Source organism: Vulpes vulpes, chromosome 3 (genome assembly GCF_048418805.1).
Source record: "Vulpes vulpes isolate BD-2025 chromosome 3, VulVul3, whole genome shotgun sequence".
In the NCBI taxonomy this organism is placed as follows: domain Eukaryota; kingdom Metazoa; phylum Chordata; class Mammalia; order Carnivora; family Canidae; genus Vulpes; species Vulpes vulpes.
The window spans coordinates 84,935,745-84,958,643 of record NC_132782.1 but is presented as its reverse complement, the minus strand read 5'-3'; the positions used below and the strand labels follow the sequence as shown (position 1 = coordinate 84,958,643).

The following is a 22,899-nucleotide window of genomic DNA, read 5'->3' as shown; positions in this document are numbered from 1 at the left end:
TCTTGCAGGAGAGATATGGAAATCAATTCTGTCAACTCTAAATATGAGGATGAGCAGTCTCTGAATTCCACACTCCAGCGGAAACTAAAGGAACACCAGGTGTGTCCAGGACTGGGAAGACAGAGCTCTCCTTTTGAAACGCACTTCCAGGCACTTTTGTTTCCATCAGCTGCTTCGCTGCCTCGGTTTCCTGAGGAGCAAGACTGTCCCAGAGTCCTTGAGACTCATCCATGTTCACCTCACACAGGCTTATAGTCAAAGCCCTTACAGTGATCACAAGGCCCTTGACAATCTGCCCCTGTTTCCTCCCTGACCTTGTCACATTCCCCCACTGCTCCCCAGCCACAGCCATGCTGGCCCCCCATGGGATCTCACATACCCCAGCCCCCTCCTGCCTCAGGGCCATTGCACACACTCTCTGTGGCCTGTTGCCCTCTGCTTTTGACAGTGTCCATCATATGCTCAGCTCCTTGCCATCATTTCCATACTAAAAGGCCAAGTGGGTAAGTCTGTAATTTCACCCAAGAAGAGATGAACCCCTTCTGCTTTACTTCTTTGTCTGCTAGGCCCGAATTGAGGAGCTAGAGGAAGAACTGGAAGCTGAGCGGTCAATGAGAGCCAAGGTAAATGATATGCCTCTGCACTTTTTGAGCCTAAGGACACATTGCCTGCTACAGTCCAACCACAAGTACATGCTCACTCAGGAAAGCAAAAGAGGACAGGTTACCAATTGAAAAGGCCCTGTTGATTCTTGAGCACCTCCTGAGCACCAGGCAGTGTGCTACATGAGAAATACTAATTACAATGCAAGACACAAAGATACTATTTCCAGTGTGAGTCCAAGGAGAGAAGGCCAGCAACGTTAGCCCGGGGACTCAGAGAATGAATTCAACAGGCTGACACTGGGAAGAATTTCTAGGCAAAGAGAAGAAATAGCACCTCTCTGCACAGTTATAAGGATGTACAAAGAAAAGGAAAGAATGGAAGAGGGTTCTAAGGTGGGGATCCTAGAAGCCAGCAAGCTGGTGGGAGGTGAATCCTAACATATCTAAACTCCAGATTCATTCAAACTGAGCTGGGGGTAAGTATGTGCGGGAAGACCCACTCAGTGCAGGAGAAGGACACAAGCATCCTTCACTGAGTATATAGAGTGGCAGACAAAGGGCAGGGCTCCCCAAAAGCAGGCCCCCAGCCTCATGGACACCATGTAGTCACTGCGGTCTTTACCAGAGAAGGAGGGGCTCCTGCATGGCTCCTGTCACTGTCACTCAATCTTCCCCAGGTGGAGAAACAACGCAGCGACCTGTCCCGGGACCTCGAAGACCTCAGTGACAGGCTGGAAGAGGCTGGGGGAGCCACGTCTGCTCAGGTACCATTATCAGGGTACCAAGGAACGCCAATTCCTGCCTGCCTGCAGGGAGAGAAAAATTGCTGGGTGATGAGCAGTTAGTTCTTGCTGAATTCCTGGAGCTACCTTGAGGAGAAAACAATAATAACAAAGAGGCAAAAGAGGGGCTGGTTTGGTCCCCTTTCTCCCAGGCTCCTTAGCTCAGTGGTGTTGACAGAACCAGGACTGGACTAAAGGCAGAAGGCAGTTCCTCATTGTCTGGTACCTGGCCATAGGGGTAATGAGGGCAGAGGGGGCAGTGCCTGAGAGTGTGAGAACCCCATAGAGGAGGGGTTGGAGGTATGGGTTCTAGATTGGTTGCTTTTCACTGGAAAGCCAGTTGTTTCCTATCTCTAGGAGTTAACTACCCCTGCAAGGGGCTGTCCTTCCAGGACCAGCAAAGCCCCGGATGTCAAAGCATCAGAATATAGAAAATGAAGACATGGTTAATACAGTGGGGTGACCACCCACACTCAGGGCTGGAATCCAAGCTGAGCCTCTGGTGTGGGATACATCTTTCTCCAACTCATATAAAGGCATCGTGGAGACTGTCAGAAGCCACTTGAAACTCTCCTTCTAATTCCGTGTAGTCAGGTCTTTTACAAATGCAGACTCTGGATCAGAGCTGAGAGCAGAAATGCAGATGGTGTCCCTTAGCACTGGAAGGCTCCCTGGACTCCATGTCCCACTCCCTCAACATTCCAGCCATAGTATGCACACTGTGGAGGGGCCCCAAGGAGGAAACAAAATCATCCCCATTGGTTTAAGCAACAGGCACTAAGAAGGGACTATGTTTAGTGATGCATAAAAAGTTAAGGGAGTGGATCCCTGGGTGGCTCAGTGGTTTAGCGCCTGCCTTTGGCCCAGGGCAAGATCCTGGAATCCCGGGATGGAGTCCCACGTAGGGCTCCCGGTATGGAGCCTGCGTCTCCCTCTGCCTGTGTCTCTGCCTCTCTCTCTCTCTATGTCTATCATGAATAAATAAATAAAATCTTTTTTTAAAAAAAAGTTAAGGGAACAACAGGATGTGGGAAGCAGGGTTATAGGGCTGTGAGACATTGGGAGCCATGGAGTATGGTTCATTCCAGAGGCTCAGGGGGAGTCTGTCCCAGCCTCTCTCCTGGATGTGTGGGTTTCTGGCAATCTTTATTCCTTGCTTGCAGCTACATCACTCCAATCCCTGCCTCTGTGGTCACTTGGCCTTTTTCTTTGGTGGATCCAAATATCTCTTATAAGAACGACCAGCCATTGGGTCCAGGCTCTCCCTAATCCAGTTATGACATTTTAACTTGTTTATATCTGCCAAGATCCTGTTTCCAAATAAGGTCACATTCACAGGTATCTGGGTTTAAGAATTGAGCATATCTTTTTAGGGGACACAATTCAAGCCACAACATTACCCAACCAAATCCTATGGGCAACCCACCCAGAGGCTCCAGATTGATATTTCCATAAAAAAAAAAAAAAAAAAGATATTTCCATCAAGACGTCCTATCAGTGTGCAGAAATATCAAGGCACCACTGAGCAGGTGGGCAGTGTCTGCCCTAAGGAGCCCAGTGCAGGTCATTTCTGCTAAACCCTGGTTCTCCTCTCTCCCAGATTGAGCAGAACCGCAAGCGGGAGGCGGAGCTGCTGAAGCTGAGGCGGGAACTGGAGGAGGCAGCCCTGCAGAGCGAGGCCGCGGCCTCCACACTGCGCAAGAAGCACACGGACTCCATGGCTGAGCTGACGGAGCATGTGGAGAACCTGCAGAGGGTCAAGTCCAAGCTGGAGAAGGACAAGCAGGTCATGAAGGCTGAGATTGACGATCTCAATGCCAGCATGGAGACTGTGCAGAAGTCCAAGGTGAGGGAGGACCCCCACAGAGCCACAGGGAGGTGCCCCAGCATCTGGCCACCTCACAAATATTCCCCCCAACCCCTAGCAAGCCCAAGGCATGTTCTGGATGTTGTGAGGGGAACTAAGATGAGCTCATCACAGATCCCACTGGATGGTGTATAACCTTGGCTGAGTTCACAACCTGTGCTTCAGCTTCCGCAACTGTAAAATGGGGACATTAATAATCCCTACTTCATAGCGCTGTTGTGAGGGTTACAACAGTTCCTGGCATTTAAGAAAAGCTCAATAAATGTGAGCTATTAAGATGACCATTACAGGGATCCCTGGGTGGCGCAGCGGTTTGGCGCCTGCCTTTGGCCCAGGGCGCGATCCTGGAGACCCGGGATCGAATCCCACATCGGGCTCCCGGTGCATGGAGCCTGCTTCTCCCTCCGCCTGTGTCTCTGCCTCTCTCTCTCTCTCTGTGACTATCATAAATAAATAAAAAATAAATAAATAAAACTTTAAAAAAAAAAAAAAAAAAAGATGACCATTACATTAGGATGACTATATCCTCAAGGAGCAGGGAGACTAGTAGGATAAATGCATACATCACCATAAAGTGATATATGGCAAGAATTTTGGAAAAGCAAGGAAGCCATTAAACATGTGTTTATCAACCATCTGCCATGTGAAGAGCCTTCTTGTGATATGAGGTAAAGAGGGGCTCCAAAGGTGAAAAGGGATGATGCTTTGGGGTCCCTGTGGCAGCCAATTTCATACACTCACAAGGTATCTTCACAGATCCTGTTTTATCTGCACTAATACTAGTATTCTTTTTTTCTTAAATGTATTTTTTGACTTATTTAAGAGAGTGTGAGAAGGAGGATGGGCAAAGGAACTGGGAGAGGAAGACAAGCAAACTCTAGGTTTCTGTTGGTAGAGATAGCGACCTCGGGTTGGGGAGAAGATGGTTCTGAGACAGGGACATTCTAGAAGGACTAGGGAGGTAGTCTACGAGGCTACACCAGGGGAACTCAGATGGGAAGCAGGGAGGACCCGTTCCCTATTTCCCCACTGAGTTCATTCTTCCTGAACAGATGAATGCCGAGGCCCACATCCGAAAGCTGGAAGATAGCTTATCAGAAGCCAATGCCAAGGTAGCCGAACTGGAGAGAAACCAGGCAGAAATTAATGCAATCAGGACCCGCCTACAAGGTGAGCTCACCCCTCCCTACAGCTTCCTGAGGACCCATTCCTGGAACAGAACGGGGACCTTCAAAGAAACTGAAGGCATACCTGGGTCCTCTTCCCAGAGCTTTCTTGACCTTGGAAAATTCACATCCCCTGTGATGAGACAGGAGATTTTATTCCACCCATTGAGTGTTTCAAGTATCATCTTTGCAGTGTATAACAGGGAACACTATTCAAAGCATCTCCCCACCAGTTCTGTCAACCACCCTGTGAGATCAGCAGAGGGGCAGTAGAAAAAAACAATTTTTAAACACTTTAAGACATGACCCACATACTGACAGTGAACATGTGTCACTAATGATGGAGTCAAAAAACAGTAAACCTGCCTTTGAGGGAACTTGATGGGCAGAGATTTATACAGTCAGTTGGGGAATGAATGCCTACAAAACTTGGCTATATAAAACTGGTTAATAATACTGCAACCTCTGGGTTTGTTTTTGTTTTTTTTTTTTTTACCAGAAGAAATCCTTTGCATCTCCACAAAAATAATTTGCAATTTATCACTATTTACTTAATACCTAACTTTGCAGAGGCTGGGCTCTGATCTGTGGTAAACAGCAAGCCAAACAAACACGCGTTCCCTGAGACAAGTAAACATTCCTTAGACAGGCCAGTTAGATAATGTTCCAGTGTGATACCAGAGAACCTGCTGGCATTCTTTGGCCTTATTCTCCACATCCTGAATACTCTCTAAAACCAATATACCAGATGAATGGATAAAGAAGATGTGGTCTATGTATACACTGGAATATTACTCATCCATTAGAAACGACAAATACCCACCATTTGCTTTGACATGGATGGAACTGGAGGGTATTATGCTGAGTGAAATAAGTCAATTGGAGGACAAACATTATATGGTCTCATTCATTTGGGGAATATAAAAAATAGTGAAAGGGAATAAAGGGGAAAGAAGAGAAAATGAGTGAAAATATCAGTGAGGGAGACAGAACATGAGAAACACCTAACTCTAGTAAACAAACAAGGCAAAGTGGAAAGGGAGGTGGGCGGGGGCATGGGGTGACTGGGTGACGGGCACTGAGGGGGGCATTTGACGGGATGAGCACTGGGTGTTATGCTATATGTTGACAAATTGAACTCCAATAAAATAAAATAAAATAAATAAAATAAAACCAATATACCCATTTGATGGATAAGAAAAATGAAGCTCAGTGAAATAAGGTAACTTGCCGCAAAACTAATGACTCATAGAGCAGAACTAGAAGCCCTGCTCATCCTCTCTGGCTCATGCACATCTTCCTGGCCTCTGGCACTGGAGATCAGTTCACAGATGACAAGAGTGTAGGTTCTGGGACCATGACAATTTTTCAAACACTCTCTGCCCCACTGTTTCCTTCAAATGTCTTTACTGTATCTCAGGCCAGGGGCTGGGACTTCATTATCTGAAGCCTCGTACCCCATGCAGACACCTGGGCATTGGCAATGCTTGGACAATTGCTCCTGCTCTTGCTTAATTTGGGCAGCTTGTATGTAGCCCCTTCCAGCTCAGTTGGCCAAGTCACCATATTTATTGGGTACTTTGGGAATGCTGCACTGGGGGAGCTTAGGATCTAGCTGGGAGGCCAATTTTTCGTCCAATATTTCTCCCATTCCCTTCTCACCCAGCTGAAAATGGGGAACTGAGCCGGGAATATGAAGAATCCCAGAGCCGGCTCAACCAAATCCTGCGGATAAAGACATCCCTGACATCGCAGGTGGACGATTACAAGAGGCAGTTAGATGAAGAATCCAAGGTTTGTTTGGGGGTGGGGTGGGAGTGACAGAGCTGCCTTTCTGAACAAAGTTACAGGCTATAAAGATGTAGAAGAAACATGAAAGATATGATTCAATAGCAAGTTGAGAAGTTAACTAGAACACTGTGGTATGCTATGTGTAAGACTAAATGAAACAGATAAAATTCCATATACTTGTGGCCAGTAATTGGAACAAAGCAAGGAGAATAAACCCTGATGGTTTGGGTTGTAGAATCAGGTGTCCTTTGCCCCCTTTTCTTGCTGCAATGTGATCCAATATTGTGTATATCTAAGCGATGGCCCTGGGGGCCATAGAGACCAGTAGGGCCTCTGACAGGCTTGGCTGGTCCCCGTAGTCTCGCAGTGCAGCCATGGTGAGTCTCGCCAACACCAAGCATGACCTGGACCTGGTGAAGGAGCAGCTGGAGGAGGAGCAGGGAGGCAAGTCAGAGCTGCAGCGCCTCGTGTCCAAGCTCAACACTGAGGTGACCACCTGGAGGACCAAGTATGAGACCGATGCCATCCAGAGGACCGAGGAGCTAGAGGAGACCAAGTGAGTGTCACCCTGTGCTGGAGAGCAGGGAAAGCTGTGGTGGGGGTGGTGCCATGCATCTGACCATGTCAGCCACTGCGGAGGCCAAGACCACAGCCAGGAGAAGGCAGTTCACAAGTTTCTTTTAAAAGGGGTAGGAGAAAAAAAAGGGGGGGTGGGTAGGAGATGGATATGAGTCTGGACAGCAAAGCCCACTTTGTGCCCTTAGCAGAATATCCAGCCTTCAGGTTCCATCTTCAAGGCTCTCAACATCATCTGCCCTAAAGGGCTCAGGCTTCCAGCAGGAAGTCAGGGGCAGGGCTTCCACCTCCAGGCTGGGCTTCTCTGTCCCTAAAGTGCTTGGGAAGCTTCCACAGGTCTGGTGGGTCTGGGGTGGGGCCTCTGGTTGATGCTGGGAGGACGCAGACCACACTCAGTGGCAAAGGCCCTCACTCTGCTGGTTCTCCTGCTCTGTGGTAAATATCCTCAAACCTTCCTCATTTGCAAACTAGAGAATTGGGCACTCTGCTTGACAGGTCTGAGGAAATGAAAGCGAACACATGCATGTGACTCTGAGCCACCTTCTTGTATAGGAACAGGTTGACTTGGTTGCCCATGTGAAGCCCTGCATGTGAGCCACTCTGTCCCAGGCAGGGAGAAGACCCTGGCCTGCTTACTGGTGCCTTCTGCCCACTGGAATTTGTGGTGACAGGATAGCAATAAGTACAGTGACCTCCAGTTGACATAAATAAATCGCTTATCAAAAGCTCTTTAGGTGACTCAGGCAGTAAAGCGTTTGCCTTCTGCCCAGGTCATGATCACAGGGTCTTGGGATCAAGCCCCACATCAGGCTCCCTGCTCAGTGGGGAGTCTGCTTCTCCCTCTCCTCCTCCTCCTCCTGCTCGTGTTCTCTCTCTCTAATACATAAATAAATATTTAATAATAATTTTTTTAAAGCCCTGTACATATGGAACCTAAATCTGCATCCTGCAGCTCCTACCTCCTGCCCTCCAGCCCTTTTCTGTTGAGAGTGGCCAGAAGATGCCTGGTCTCACTCCAAAGCTCAGGCTAAATCTCAACCCTTCACCTGTCTCTGCCTGGACCTTCTTCCCCAGATACCCATGGTCCTCACCCTTCTCTCCCTCTGGTCTTTGCTCAAGTGTCCCTTTCCTTCTTTATTTTCTCCATGGGGCTTAATATCTCTATGTCTATCCCCCATCTAGAGCAGAAGTTTCATGAAGGCAGGGGTCTTAGTCTGTTTCTCTAAGGCCTAGAATGATACCTGACACAGAATAGAAACAATAAATAATTGTTGGATGGATGGACAGTGACTGCTTTCCTCAAAACACTCTCCAATTCAATTGCATCTTCTCCACCGTGATACCAGAGCTCAGCACCACAAACCCAGCCCCTGGCCCATGAGCTACTCTGTTTCCCTGACAGCCTCTCTTGCCCTTGCCCGCAGGAGGAAACTGGCCGCCAGACTCCAGGAAGCAGAAGAGACAGCTGAAGCTGCCCAAGCCCGGGCAGCCTCCCTCGAGAAAAATAAGCAGCGACTCCAAGCAGAAGTCGAGGACCTCACCATTGACTTAGAGAAGGTCAGGAGGTCAAACACTCACTAGGCCCAAGGGACCCCAGGGAACTGGATGAAATTATCACATGTCTGGGCTTAGCAAGAAGAAACAGGTGGCCCAACAGGGTGGAGCACAGGGTTGGTACTCAGGCCCACTGGACACAGGTTCCTACCTGAACATGTGTTTATATATTCCTAATTCTGAGATCTTAACACTCAACAGGCCATTATTCAAATAGGTCTATGATGAGGACAAAACTTAGTCCCAGGAAGTCATGCAACTATTGTCTCTGTTTCCCTTTTCCTCATGCAAACCACATTTCACACACTTTGTGTGGCCAAATACTCTTGTTTGCATCCCTGGTTCAGACTGATCAGCAAGTTTCCAAGCCAAATTAAGTAAGATTTCCACTGGCACACAGCAACCCCATTTTGGTCTAGATAGGGCAATTGCTTCACACGAGCAGTGACGGGGACATAGGCAGAGGGTCATAACCGTATGAGAACCTTCAGAAATATAGTCCCAGGGATCCCTGGGTGGCGCAACGGTTTGGCGCCTGCCTTTGGCCCAGGGCGCGATCCTGGAGACCCGGGATCGAATCCCACGTCGGGCTCCCGGTGCATGGAGCCTGCTTCTCCCTCTGCCTGTGTCTCTGCCTCTCTCTCTCTCTCTGTGTGACTATCATAAATAAATAAAAAATAAATAAAAAATAAATAAAAAAAGAAAAAAAAGAAAAATAGTCCCAAAACCCGAAAAGCTTTTGCTAAGCCCCTCATTTAGAAATTAAGCAGAAATTTACAAAATCCAATACTGCACAGCAGCAAATATGTAGTTGCCAGACAGTAATGAAAAAGGTGAAAGGTCTATGAAAAATAAGGTCTGGGCAGCCCGAGGGGGCTCAGCGGTTTAGCGCCACCTTCAGCCCAGGGCCTAATTCTGGATTCCAGGGATCAAGTCCCACATCAGGCTCCCTGCATGGAGCCTGCTTCTCCCTCTGCCTGTGTCTCTGCCTCTCTCTCTGTGCGTCTCTCATGAATAAATAAATAAAATCTTAAAAAGAAAAGAAAAGAAAAATAAGGTCTGAGAACAATCAGCTTTGATTCACAAGAAAAATAAGACCAAACCCATCTTTCAGTTGGACAATAATATATAACACGTAGTAGTAAATTACAGAGAAATAGGTTATGGAGAGTTGGGTGAATGTTTTAAATCTGGGAAGGCTGCCGGTACCCAGATCCCTCATTTTACACCCAAGAAAATCCTAGCCCAGGAAGATAAGATAGGACTGCCCAAGGTCACACATCTAGTAGTAGAAGTCTTAGAACTGGGATGTAACTGGGGTGCCTGGTTGGCTCAGCCAGTGAAGTGTCTGCATTCCACCCAGGTCATGATCTCAGGATCCTAGGATGGAGTCCTGCATCGGGCTCCCTGCTCAGTAGGGAGTCACTTTCACTCTCCCTCTTGCTCTGCCCTTTGCCCATTTGCGTTCTCTCTCTCTCTCCCTCTCTCTCTTTTAAAATGAATAAATATTTTAAAAGAAAGAAAAAGAAAAAAAAGAGCTGGGGTGTAACTCTCTCCGGAATGCCCCACGCTTGTGCCATCCATGTGGAACTATATCCTAGTCCCCAAGAAGTCTGTGGTCACCAGAATTACTAGGGAGGTTGGGGAAGGTAGGCAGGAAGGCAAACAAGGGGAAGGGGCTGGAAAGTCAGACCTCCGGAGAGCTTCCCCACCTCTCCCCAGGCCAATGCTGCAGCTGCTGCCCTGGACAAGAAGCAGCGGGTCTTTGACAAGATGCTGGCCGAGTGGCAGCAGAAGTGCGAAGAGCTGCAGGTGGAGGTGGATAGTTCGCAGAAGGAGTGCCGCATGTACATGACAGAGAGTTTCAAGATCAAGACTGCCTATGAGGAGTCTCTGGAGCACCTTGAGTCTGTGAAGAAGGAGAACAAGACTCTGCAGGGTGAGTCTGAGGCGGGGATAAAGACACAGGCAGGGCCTCCCTCCTCCCAAGTGCATCAGAGGTTTGAGCTCCTGGCACGTAGTAGGTCCCCAATAAATCTGCCTGGCTGGCAAACACCATGTAGAAGCACTCAGGCACTCAACAATAGAACTTCAAGCAGGTGAGTTACTTGGCTGTTCCATGCCTCAGTTTCCTCCCCTGTAAGTTGGGGAGATAATGCCTTCCTTATAAGGTGGTTGTGACAATGAAACATAATATGTGAAATCTTCAGTCAGTAGATTTTGTGTATTGAGCCTTTCCATGTACATAACATACATACACATGTAAGATTTCTTATAGGAGGCCTTGGGCTGAGATTTTGTTCTGTTGGCTACTATTTGAAAAATGTTACTTATCTGTTGAAGATCACTTTGCCATACAGAGATCTGGCTGCATGATTTGCTTTTATGGCAGGTGTACATTTCTAACCACAAAATTAGTTGCACAAGGGATATCAATATTTTTATTTTCAAGAATGGTTTTTGGATCCCTGTTTTGCTGAGCAGCAAACAAAATCTCAGTCAATACAGGGTTTCCTTAGTTCAGGTTAGGTGACTGATGTAGGGTCACTGCAATGCAAAGGGTAGAAGCAGATGGTCCCAGACTGTCCCCAAATCTGCCCAAGGTCCTGGTTCCTCCCTGGAGAGCTGTCAGCTTACAGGGGAGAATTATGAGAGCCCAGCATTTGAGGTATGAAGGCTCTGCTTTTGTAAACTCAAAAGTCTAAGTACTAAAGGACTTGAATATAAGTACATGAGTTAAGTTTGGGGAGGAACAACCAAAACACCCAAATCAAGGTTGCTGGACTAGGAGAGGACAGAAAACAGGAGGGAGGTGATAATGAGGCACTGCTGAGGGTCCCTGCCAATGGTCTGGAGCCCTGCCTCCTCCCCTACCCACTCCATTCCCCACCTCCATCCTCTGACCAGCTCCTGGTGCAGATGATAAAACTCCCAGGTAACCTAGGGGTTAAGAGCAAGGGAATATGCACCTCATGTGGCAGGTGAAGCATAGGTGAGAAAAAAAGCCTTGTAAAGTAGCTCCAGACTGGTGGGAGCCACAAAGGAAAGTGACTGAGCAGCCTGCCTAGGCTGAGAGAGTGTGAAGCAGCATCACAGTGTTCCTCATGGTCTCAGAGCAGTGCAGTGGGGAATGTTCTAGAAACAGCCACTATGTTCAAGGACAGGTGACGGGAAGCTATGTGGTCTACAGGTGTGTCTATGATGCCAGCACAGGTGGACACCAACAGCTGAGACTTAGATGATGTCCCCAGTGCTCTCCAAACCCCACCTGGAATTTAGAAACCCAGGTAGGGAGACCTTGCATTAAATGAGATTTCTCTGAACTCAAGAGGGCTTGATGTAGAAATGGAGTTTTGTCATGAATTAATCAGGACAGTTACATTTCCTGGACACCTCTGGTTGTGGGCTGTTTTGTGACTGCTCCAAGGTGCTGTAAATCCCTCAGAGTTCCTCTGGTTGGGCAACAGAGAGGTCTCCCAACTGAGGAAGATAAGAAAGGCTCTAATCCTTTTCTTGTGAGGTTTTCAGACCTGGTGGTAGGGAGGCAGAGGGGAAAAGGGGCTCCGTGAGAGAAGAATGCCCTGAGTGTAGGCTTCACAGGCCCAGCGAGTCCTGGGCACTGGTCTCAAAGCTGCTCTGTGCTTGCCTGCTCTTCTCTGGGCCTCAGCCTCCCATCTATAAAATGAGGAACTTGAACCCCCTGTTCTCCAATGTCCAAGCCCTGATGCTTCATGAGTCTATGACGTGGAGTCTATTGTGCACTCTTTAGAAACAGTGAAGCTAGGATTGCCTGCTTCTACCCTGACATAGGAACGCCTGTGCCACATGCCATGGCCCTGGGACGCTGGTGGTCCTCATATGCCTTACTAATGACAATATTCCTTTCTCAGAGGAGATAAAGGAACTGATTGATCAGCTGGGTGAGGGAGGACGGAGTGTGCATGAGCTGCAGAAGTTGAAGAAAAAATTGGAGATTGAAAAGGAAGAACTCCAGGTGGCCCTGGAGGAAGCTGAGTCTTCCCTAGAGGTAACCATGTGGCCATCACCTTGGAGGCTGGGTCCTTGGCCAGGGACCACACGCCTACTTGGCCAGAAAGGCTGATGTTTATATTCCTGGCAGGTTGAAGAGAGCAAAGTGATTAGAATTCAGCTGGAACTGGCTCAGGTTAAAGCTGACATTGACCGGAGAATCCATGAGAAAGAAGAGGAATTTGAAGCTACAAGGTATGGGGCTGAGGCATGGGAGGCTGATTTTAGGCAGCATGATGGAGTAGAATCCAGAAACTCAGGCCTCTGCCACCCACTAGTCATGTGACCCTGGACAATTTAGGTGAATACTTCAAAATTTAGTACATTAGTGATCACAAAACCCCATGAGATAATGATCAATAATAATAATAGGGATGCCTGGCTGGTTCAGCAGTTGAGCTTCTGCCTTTGGCTCAGAGTGTGATCTCAGGGTCATGGGATTGAATCTCGCATCAGGCAGCCCATTTCTCCCTCTGCCTGTGTTTCTGCCTCTCTCTGTGTGTCTCTCATGAATGAATAAATAATATATTTAAAAATAATAATAATAATTCAAAAGTGGACCAAGGACTTGACTAGAAATTCCTCCAAAGAAAATACACAAGTGGCCAATAAGACATGGAAAGATGCTCACTGTCTCTAGTCATTACAGAAATGCAAATCAGAACTACAGTGAGATACCACCTCATACCTATTAGGATGGCTACCATCCAAAACACAGAAAATGACAAGTGTTGGCAAAGGACATGGAGAAACTGGAACCCTAGTGCACTGCTGCCAGAAATGTAAAATGGTACAACTGCTGTGAAAAACAGTATAAAGGCTCCTCAAAAAAATTAAAAGAGAATTAACATATGATCCAGCAATCCTCCTTCTGGGTATCTACCCAAAAGAATTGAAAGCAGGGTCCTGAAGAGGTATTTGTACACCCGTGTTCATAGCATTATTCAGAAGAGCTACAGCATGAAAGCAACCCAAATGTTCATTGGCAAGTGAATGGATAAAAAGATGTTGACTATATGTATAATGGAATTTTTTTTAAAGATTTATTTATTTTCTTTAAAGGTTTTATTTATTTATTCATGAGAGACAGAGAGAGAGAGAGAGAGAGAGAGAGAGAGAGAGAGAGAGAGAGGCAGAGACACAGGCAGAGGGAGAAGCAGGCTCCATGCAGGGAGCCTGACATGAGACTCGATCCCTGGTCTCCAGGATCACACCCTGGGCCGAAGGCAGCGCTAAACCTCTGAGCCACTGGGGCTGCCCTAAAGATTTATTTGAGAGAGAGAGAGAGAAAGAGAGAGAGAGAGAGAGAGAGAGAAAGAGAGAGAGAGAGAGAGAGAGAGAGAAAGAGAGCATCCACAAGCCAGGAGAGGCGCAGAGGGAGAGGGAAAGAAGAAAGACTCCTTGCTGAGTGCAGGGCCTGATGCAGGGCTCCATCTTACAACTCTGAGATCATGACCTGAGCCTAAATCAAGAGTTGGACACTCAACCTACCGAGCCACCCAAGCACCCCTATACAGTGGAATTTTATTCAGCCTTAGAAAGGAAGGAAATTCTGATGCCTGCTACAACATAAATAAACCTTGAGGACTTTATACTAAGTGAAAAAAGCCAGTCACAAAAAGACAGACACTGTATGATTCCACCTACAGGAAGTACTTAGAGCAGTCACAGTCATAGAAACAGAAGGTGGGGGCAGCCCGGGTGGCTCAGCAGTTTAGCGCCGCCTTCAGCCCAGGGTGTGAGTCCCGGGATGGAGTCCCATGTCAGGCTCCCCGCATGGAGCTTGCTTTGCCCTCTGCCTATGTCTCTGCCTCTCTCTCTGTGTGTGTGTCGCTCATGAATAAATAAATAAAATCTTTTTAAAAAAAGAAAGAAAGAAAAAAACAGAAGGTGGAACAGGAACAGTAGTTGCCAGGGGCAGGGGAAAAGAAGGATATGGGGAAATTTGTATCTAATGGGGACATAATTTCAGTTGCATAAGGTGAAACAAGTTCTGGAGATGGGATGGTGGCAAGGGTAGCACAGCATCATATATTTAATACCATTGGACTGTGCACTTAATAACGGTTAACAGGAAATTTTATGTAACGTGCATTTTCCCACAATAAAAAAAATTAGGGACAAACCCTTCTGAGATAGGTGCAATTATCCTATAGCTTCCTCATCCCTGCTCTGGGGCATGGGGAAGCTTAATGAGATGGTAGATATGAATGTACATTGTTACCTGCAAAGCCACACAGATACAAGTTATTATTAACATTCATGAACCCTTAGAGAACATCCACCACATCACAGAAAAGAACTGATTTGTTGGGGTGTCAGGGAGTGCTAGATTTGGAGATTTCATTTTAATCCAGTGTCCATTGTTGCTGCTTGAGGTTCTAAGAAACCTTTGGACTCAGCACTAGGTTTTGGTTTATAGAAATATGATTTGTTGTGATTCTGAGATGATCAACACATTTGCAACTGTCCACATTGGCACCCTGCCTAAACTGCCTGTCTGAAATCTCCGCACACTGCAGCTTCCTGAATTTACGACATACCCCCACAATCACTCCTGAGGGCTGTAGGCTGAACCACTGGGTAGGAAAAGCCCCATGACTCTGCAGCCATCAGGCTAAACCTGACCCCCACTCTAAATATCTAGCTATGCCACAATGTGGTGTGTGTGTGTGAGTTTGCAACAGACTTGAGATATAATTTATACACAGTTCGCCCATGGCAAGGGAAAAATTGAGTGACTTTTATTTGTGAAATCATTACAATTTTAGAACATTTCATCACCCCTCGAAGAGAAACCCCATATCCCATAGCAAACTGCTCCATTTCTCCCCACCACCCCCACTCCCAGCCATAGGCAACAACTAATGTAGCCAACAACTTTCTTTGGACTTGCTTATTCTGGACATTCCATATAAGTGGAATCATACAATATGTGGCTCTCTGTGACTGTCATCTTTCAGTAGAATGTTTTCAGGCTTCATCCATGTTGAAGCATGTGTCAGGAAGTATTTCATTCCTTTTTATTCCTGAATAATACTCCACTGTTTGGGAATATCACACTTTGTTTATTTATTAATCAGCTGATAGACATTTGTGTTGCTTTCACCTTTTGGCTACTGTGGGTAAATGTCCCTATGAACATTCATATACAAGTTTTTGCATGGATCTAGGTTTACATTTCTCTTGGATATATATGTACCTAGGAATAGAAAGTCTGGTCATATGTTAACGCTATGTTTAACTTTTTGCAGGACTGTCAGGTTCTTTTCCAAAGCAGTTGCACCATTTTACATTCTCAGTGTTAAGGACTATAGTTTCTCCAGATCTTCTCCAACATTTATCATTATCTATTTTATCATAGCCATCTCACCGTGGTTTAGAATTGTATTTCCATTATAGCTAATGATGCCAAGCACCTTTTATGGAGAAATGTCTATTCTAGTCCTTGGCCCATTTTAAAAACTAGGTTGTTTGGGATGCCTGGGTGGCTCAGTGGTTGAACGTCTGCCTTTGACTCAGGTCGTGATTCCGGGGTCCTAGGATCCAGTTCCACATCAGGCTCCCTGCGGGGAGCCTGCTTCTCCCTCTGCCTATGTCTCTGCCCTTCCTTTCTCTGTGTCTCTCATGAATAAATAAATAAAATATTTTTTAAAAAACTAGGTTGTTTATGATTGAGTTTTAAGATTCCTTATATATTCTGAATACTAGTCCCTTCCTTTATCAGACATATAATTTGCAAATATTTTCTTTCATTCTGTGGGTTGTCTTTTCACTTTCTTAATTTTTTAAGATTTTTATTTATTAATGAGAGACACAGAGAGAGAGGCAGAGACATAGGCAGAGGCAGAAGCAAGCCCCATGCAGGGAGCCTGATGTGGGACTCAATCCAGGGATGCCAAGATCATGCCCTGAGCCAAAGGCACACACTCAACCGCTGAGCCACCCAGGTGCCCCCCTTAATTTTTTTAAAAAAGATTTATTTATTGCTGGGCGCCTGGGTTACTCAATGGTTGAGCGTCTACGTTTGACTCAGGTCATAAACCCGGGGTCCTAGGATCGAGTCCTGCATCAGGCTCCCCGGAGGGAGCCTGTGTCTCCTTCTGCCTATGTCTTTGTCTCTCTCTGTCTCTCATGAATAAAGTCTTTAAAATTTTTCATTTATTCCAGAGAGAGAGAGAGAGAGACTGAGTGTACAAATCAGGGGTGGGGTAGAGGGAAAGGGAGAGAATCTCAAGCAGACTCCCAGCTGAGCAAGGAGCCTGATGCAGAGCTCCATCTTGGGACGCTGAGATCATGATCTTAGCCAAAATCAAGAGCCACCCTGCCTTATCACTTTCTTAATGATCCTCTGAAGCACAAATGTTTTTAATTTTGATGAAGTTCAATGTATGTTTTTTCCTTGGTAGCTTGTATTTTATTTTTTAAGGTTTTGTTTATTATTTGAGAGAGCTAGCATGAGAGAAAAAGAGAGCAGAAGCAGAGGAGAGAGGTAGAGGGAGAAGATTCTCTACTGAGTAGGGAGCCTGGCATGGGACTTGATCCCAAGAGCCCTGGGATCAAGATCTGAGCTGAAGGCAGATGTTTAATGGATTGAGCCACCCAGGTGCCCTGGTAGCTTGTATTTTAGGTGTCATATCTAAAAACCCATTGCCTAATCTAGTCACAAAGATGTCTGCTTATGTTTCCCAGATTAGGTAAGAGTTTTATAGTTTAGGCTCTTACATTTAGGTCTTTGATGCATTTTGAGTTAATTTTTATAGAAGGTGTGAAAGAGGGATCCGACTTTATTCTTTTGCATGTGGATATCCAGTTGTCTCAGAACCACTTTCTGAAAAAAACTGTTCTCTCCTTGTTGAATGGTCTTAACATCCTTGTTGAAAATGAATTGACTATAAATATAAGGGTTTATTTCTGGATACCCAATCCAATTCCATTGATCTATAGGTCTATCTATATACCAGGACCACAATATCTTGATTACTGTAGCTTTGTAATAAGCTTTGAATTTGGAAAGTGTGAGTTCTCCACTTTACTCTTCTTTTTTCAAGACTGTTTTGGTTATTCTGGGTCCCTTGAATTTCTATACAAATTTTAGGATCAGCTTGTCAATTTCTGCAAAGAAGTCAGCTAGGATTTTGATAGGGATTGCAGTGAACCCCACCTTAGCAATATTAAGTCTTCTGATCCATGAACATGGATGTCCTTCCATATATTTAGATCTTCTTTAAATTTTTTCAACATGTTTTATAGTTTTTCCTTGTATTCATTTTTTAAATCAAAGTGAATCAAAATTTTGTCCCCTTTTGAGAATGTCAAGATACCTTCTCCAATCTAGAAATTGAATACATCTTAAAGTGCTGCAAATCCAGTCATGTGCAAGCACATAGAAGGTGTTCAGGGGTGAAACAGAGGTGAATATAATATGGGGCAGGTGACAGGATCTTTGCATGCTATCCATTTATTTCCCTCAATGAAAAAATATTTTTGTGTGTGTTTCATTACCTCCTTTGGTCCCTTTCTATGAAAGGAGATTAACACAGCTTATCTGAGGGCTTTATGAAAATGTTCATTATGTTGATTATGATATAATTAAACATAGTAAATACAATCAACTGATGACTGCTAAATCTAATTTGTATGGCTAAAGCTCACATGTTGTAATTTTTAAAACAGGCTAGCATTTGGATTTCAATCCTGGCTCCATTGAAGGCTAAACCAGTGCCATGTTTTTGTCATCTTAGAGCCTCCGTTTCCTTACAAGGCTATTTTGCATATTACATGAATTGAGATCCCAAAAAATACGTGGTAAACATTGACCTGTTTCTTTTCCCAAAGCACAGTGCTCCCCCACTCACATGTTTAAGGGGAGACAGAGTTTAATTTCAAATATGGTTGCCATGTCCATGTTCATGCTCCCACACCTCTTACCTAGGGAGGCTTAGCACAGCCTGACCAGCAGGCCCAGCATGCCAAGGTCTTCTCTGTTTGGACTTGCAGGAAGAACCACCAGCGAGCAATCGAGTCCTTGCAGGCCAGCCTGGAGGCGGAGGCCAAGGGCCGGGCAGAGGCACTGAGGCTCAAGAAGAAGATGGAGACGGACCTGAATGAGATGGAAATCCAGCTGGACCATGCCAACAAGAACAACAGCGAGCTTGTAAAAACATTGAAAAGGCTGCAGCAGCAAATCAAGGTAGCAACCTGGGAGGAGGAAGAACTAATCACAAAGTAAGCCATCGCCCAGCCTACAGGCTTCTGGGAAGCTATATACATGTCTGCAGCTTGGATGGAAGCATGGCAGTGAAATGTGGGGTGGCTGGCAGTCTAGGGAGCAGGAGACTTGGGGGCTGCATAAACGAGAAGCCCTAACCACCAAAGTCCATATCCTGGATGACTGAAAAGAGGGAGAAAAAGAGGAAGACAGAATGTTGGGCCTGTCTTGGTTTTTAAAACCATATCTGACTTATTATAAGTGAATTCAGGCACAGAAAAATACAGGACATAATACACACCCATATATCCACCACTCGCCTTAAGACATAAACACAAATAGAGTTGAAACCTTCCTTTATCCTTCTCTGTCATCGGGCTAGTCTTTCAAGCATCTGTAGCTGGATCTATGCATTCAGCACATATTTGTTGGATATTTGACCAGTCTAAGCACTGCATTAGGTGCTAGGGGTATAAGAATAGCCACAAAAAATAAATTAATTAATTAATTTAATTAAATAGCAAAAAATAAATTAAAAAAGAATAGCCACAACAAATAGACATCCCTGCAGAAAGACAATAAACAACAAATAAATAAAACTGTAGTATTAAAAAAGGTGATAAATGCTCTGCAAAAATAACAGGACCAGGAGAAAGAAAGGAGAGATGGATTAGCCAGCAGGGATGTAATGGTCAAGGTCATGGAGGAAGGCCTCCATGAGAAGGCCCTGCTGGAAACATCCGGTGCTCTGTCATCAGAAAAGCCTTGACCTCATGCTAACCGTCTCCACTAGACAAATCCTCTGGACACTGGGGCCCTGGCCAGCTAGGCTTCAACCTGTCCCCAAGGGCAGGTCTACACCTCACTGTCTCTTCCTCCATGGCCTCCACCTTCCCAGTCCCACCCCAGCACCCCGCTGAGCCTAGTCACAGCACTCTCAGGCCCAGCCAGCCCCAGACTTGCCAGGGCCCAACAGGTGGGCTCAAGCCAGGTCCTCTTGACCCCCCCAGGACCTGCAGGTCCAGATGGATGAGGATGCTCGGCAGCATGAGGAACTGCGGGAGCAATACAACCTACAGGAGCGGCGCCTGAGCCTGCTGCAGACAGAACTGGAGGAGGTGCGCTCAGGCCTGGAGGGCAGTGAGCGCTCCCGCAAGCTGCTGGAGCAGGAGGTGGTAGAGATCACCGAGCGGCACAATGAAGTCAACATCCAGGTAGGATGGCAGCTTGCTGGCGGTGCTATGCAGACTCATGCTTGGGGTACCAGGATGGTGCCCAAACCTAGTGGGCACCCTTCAGAACTTCAAGGCAGATAGTGTTCTCACTTGGGACATTCTCAGAACACACCTGCAGAGACTTCACTTGTTATGGCAGGAACCCTGTAACATAAATCTTAACCATATTCAGTGCACACATAGAGGGTGAACTACATGCATGATGTTGTGCAGAGCTTTCAAACATTCCCAGACTTTCCTCTGGGGATTCTGATCCAGTGGGTCTCTGGTGGGACTCCAGAAATCTAAACTTGTAAATCCAAACTCCTCAGGAGATTCTGATGATTTAGCCAATTTTAAGGATCACCATTATCTACAATGTAACCAAGGACAGAACTTCAGAACTGGAAGGGATCTAGAATATTCCAAAGTCTGACTTTCATTTTACAAATGAAAAACCGTGACCCAGAGAGTTGAGTGGCTTATCCATGTTCAACAATGGGGACTTCCATCTACTGCCAGTGGTAACACCAGTGCTGCTTATGATATAATCCTTTACAAGCACAGCTTAATTCTTACTTAGCATCTTATGTGAATTCACCAGAAGAAAAAATGTGTATGGGACATATAGGGATTGCAACCCCATTGTAGAGAGAAGATCAAAGCTTAGAGGTAAAGAATTTATCCACATAGGTGGAAGTACTAGGGCATGAACCTGGGTTTTCCCAGCTCTGAGTTCGGGATTGTTCAAGAGCTGCGACTCACCCCAGGCCTAAATGACATTATTCTTGGGCTCCTTATGACACAAGTTCTCCCCTAAAACCCAGAGCAAAATGCAGAGAGAGACCCTACTCCAAGCAGGGAGCCCAGGGCCATTTCCTGTTGGGGGGTTTGGAAAGTGTGTCTGGGAGAGGGTTGTTTTTCCTTCCTGGATCCAGCAAGGGCTGTGCAGACTTCTGGCTCACGGCGATGTCTTCATTTTCTCCTTCAGAACCAAAGCCTCCTTGTAGTCAAGCGCAAGCTGGAGTCAGATGTCCAACGCATCTCCAGTGAACATGAAGAGCTCATCAGTGAGTTCCGCTCGGCCGACGAGAGGGCCAAGAAAGCCATGACTGATGTAAGTGTGCACACTCCCTGGTGCTGGTGGAAAGGGACCTGGGCACTGAGGCCAGGCTGCCTGCTGAGAGCCAGGCCACCCTTGGAAGGGAAGCCCACCCTCTCCCCTCAAAGGTCACTGTGCTGTGCTAGCGCCTTCCTGGGAGGGCTGTGGGCCTTCCTCTGAGGAGTCTGGAGGATTCTCTGAAAAGCCAAACACATGAAAATAAGGAATAATTACAAGCTACACATGACCATGGGAGAGATCAGAGCTTGAGGCCAGGTGCATGGGTCAGAGGAGCCACTGAAAATGGGCTTTTGTGGATAGACCTTGTGGCAAGGAGGAGCATTCAAATAGCCTTGAGGAGAGCATTAATGAAAGGAGTATCGGTTTGGGTGCTCACACGACCCTGAGTGGCAGACACCATGTACCCCACTTTAAAGATGAAGAAGACCCATCTTCAAAAGGGACCCATCTTCAAAAAGATTTTATTGCCAGGCTTCTTGCACTTGACTGAAATGCCAGGAGCTCAGGAACACTGCTGGTCTTATATGGCGCTGTGTCTGGAGAGTACAGACCCATACTCAGTATACAGATCCTCTGTGAATATTTATGGAATGAATACAAGAATTAGAGGGTAAAATGACTTGCTGAAGGCCACACAGGGGCTGGATGTAGACCCTCATCTTCCTCCTCCATTTCTGTGCTTTCCCCACCCTCTGTGCTGTGCGCCTCATAGAGGAGACAGCAAAGAGTGGCTGGAGAGCCCCAGGCCATGCTTCTCCCCTCCCACAGGCCGCCCGGATGGCAGAAGAACTCCGGCAAGAGCAGGACCACTGCATGCACCTGGAGAAAATCAAGAAAAACTATGAGATCACCATCAAAGACTTGCAGGCCAAGATGGAGGAAGCTGAGCAGCTGGCTCTGAAAGGAGGGAAACGCACGATCATGAAACTGGAAGCCAGGGTAAGGATGCCCCTGAGCTGAGCCTGGAGAGAGAAAGGGGAGACGTGACTGGGCAGGGGCCTTTTCCCAAAAGACGCCATGCCTGGCACTTGATGAGGGAATGGGTTATTCAGATGCTAGGATGGAATAGGAAATTGAGACAAGAGCTGTAATTTATTTATATAAAGGTCTCTCCTCCTTTTCCCTGTCATCTTTTCCTCAAAATGTGCTCCACCCCCAAGCAGGGCAGGTCCCAGGATTCTTCCTCCATCTCTGTTCCTATTCTGTTTCCATCATTGTTCTTCCCTATTACTAACAACAAGCCTTAGCCTTCACCCTTGGGGTGGCGGAGCTAGAGGGGCCCAGGAGGTTTGGTCACCTTGTCCAGCCCCTGTCTCTCCCACTTCCCAGAGGAAGATACCTGAGGCTCAGGAAAGGGACCCATCTAACAACCACAGCAGGTGCATGAATGGCAGAACCTGACCCTCCTGTCCAGGCCTTGCCAGCCCTCTTCTGGGGAGGAAGTGGACATGGCAGCTGTGATATCCCCCAACCCAAGACCACTGAGCTCCCAAGTTCAAAAACCTGCATTCCCTCAGCCACGTTCCTCTCTTCTCCCCTCAGATCAAGGAACTAGAGACAGAGCTGGATGGTGAGCAGAAACAGCATGTGGAGACAGTCAAGACACTGCGGAAGAATGAGCGCCGCCTCAAGGAGCTGGTCTTCCAGACGGAGGAGGACCACAAGACCAACCAGCGCATGCAGGAGCTGGTGGAGAAGCTGCAGAACAAGCTGAAGGTCTACAAGCGGCAGATTGAAGAAGCGGTAGGTGCTCGCCGCATGTCCCTAATATACTCTCCCTCCCCAGCCCAGGTCTCAAGACTTGGTTAGAAAGAACCACAGGGGGATCCCTGGGTGGCACAGCATTTAGCGCCTGCCTTTGGCCCAGGGCGCGATCCTGGAGATCCGGAATCGAGTCCCGCGTCGGGCTCCCGGTGCATGGAGCCTGCTTCTCCCTCTGCCTGTGTCTCTGCCCCTCTCTCTCTCTCTTTTTTTTTTTTTA

General features: G+C 46.7%; 1 protein-coding gene across 1 annotated transcript in view; it reads left to right on the top strand.

Annotated features, from left to right (window-relative positions):
• The window catches only part of MYH16 (myosin heavy chain 16), a 64,249-nt gene that overhangs the window by 35,826 nt on the left and 5,524 nt on the right, over nt 1-22,899 (top strand). The window contains exons 26-41 of the mRNA XM_025986185.2: nt 9-99; nt 567-623; nt 1,283-1,369; nt 2,988-3,233; nt 4,307-4,424; nt 6,087-6,214; nt 6,571-6,767; nt 8,212-8,344; nt 10,064-10,280; nt 12,232-12,368; nt 12,462-12,565; nt 18,371-18,563; nt 19,592-19,795; nt 20,787-20,912; nt 21,687-21,857; nt 22,461-22,661. Coding sequence (XP_025841970.1) covers nt 9-99; nt 567-623; nt 1,283-1,369; nt 2,988-3,233; nt 4,307-4,424; nt 6,087-6,214; nt 6,571-6,767; nt 8,212-8,344; nt 10,064-10,280; nt 12,232-12,368; nt 12,462-12,565; nt 18,371-18,563; nt 19,592-19,795; nt 20,787-20,912; nt 21,687-21,857; nt 22,461-22,661 — 2,410 coding nt within the window. The remainder of the gene's footprint in view (nt 1-8; nt 100-566; nt 624-1,282; nt 1,370-2,987; nt 3,234-4,306; nt 4,425-6,086; nt 6,215-6,570; nt 6,768-8,211; nt 8,345-10,063; nt 10,281-12,231; nt 12,369-12,461; nt 12,566-18,370; nt 18,564-19,591; nt 19,796-20,786; nt 20,913-21,686; nt 21,858-22,460; nt 22,662-22,899) is intronic.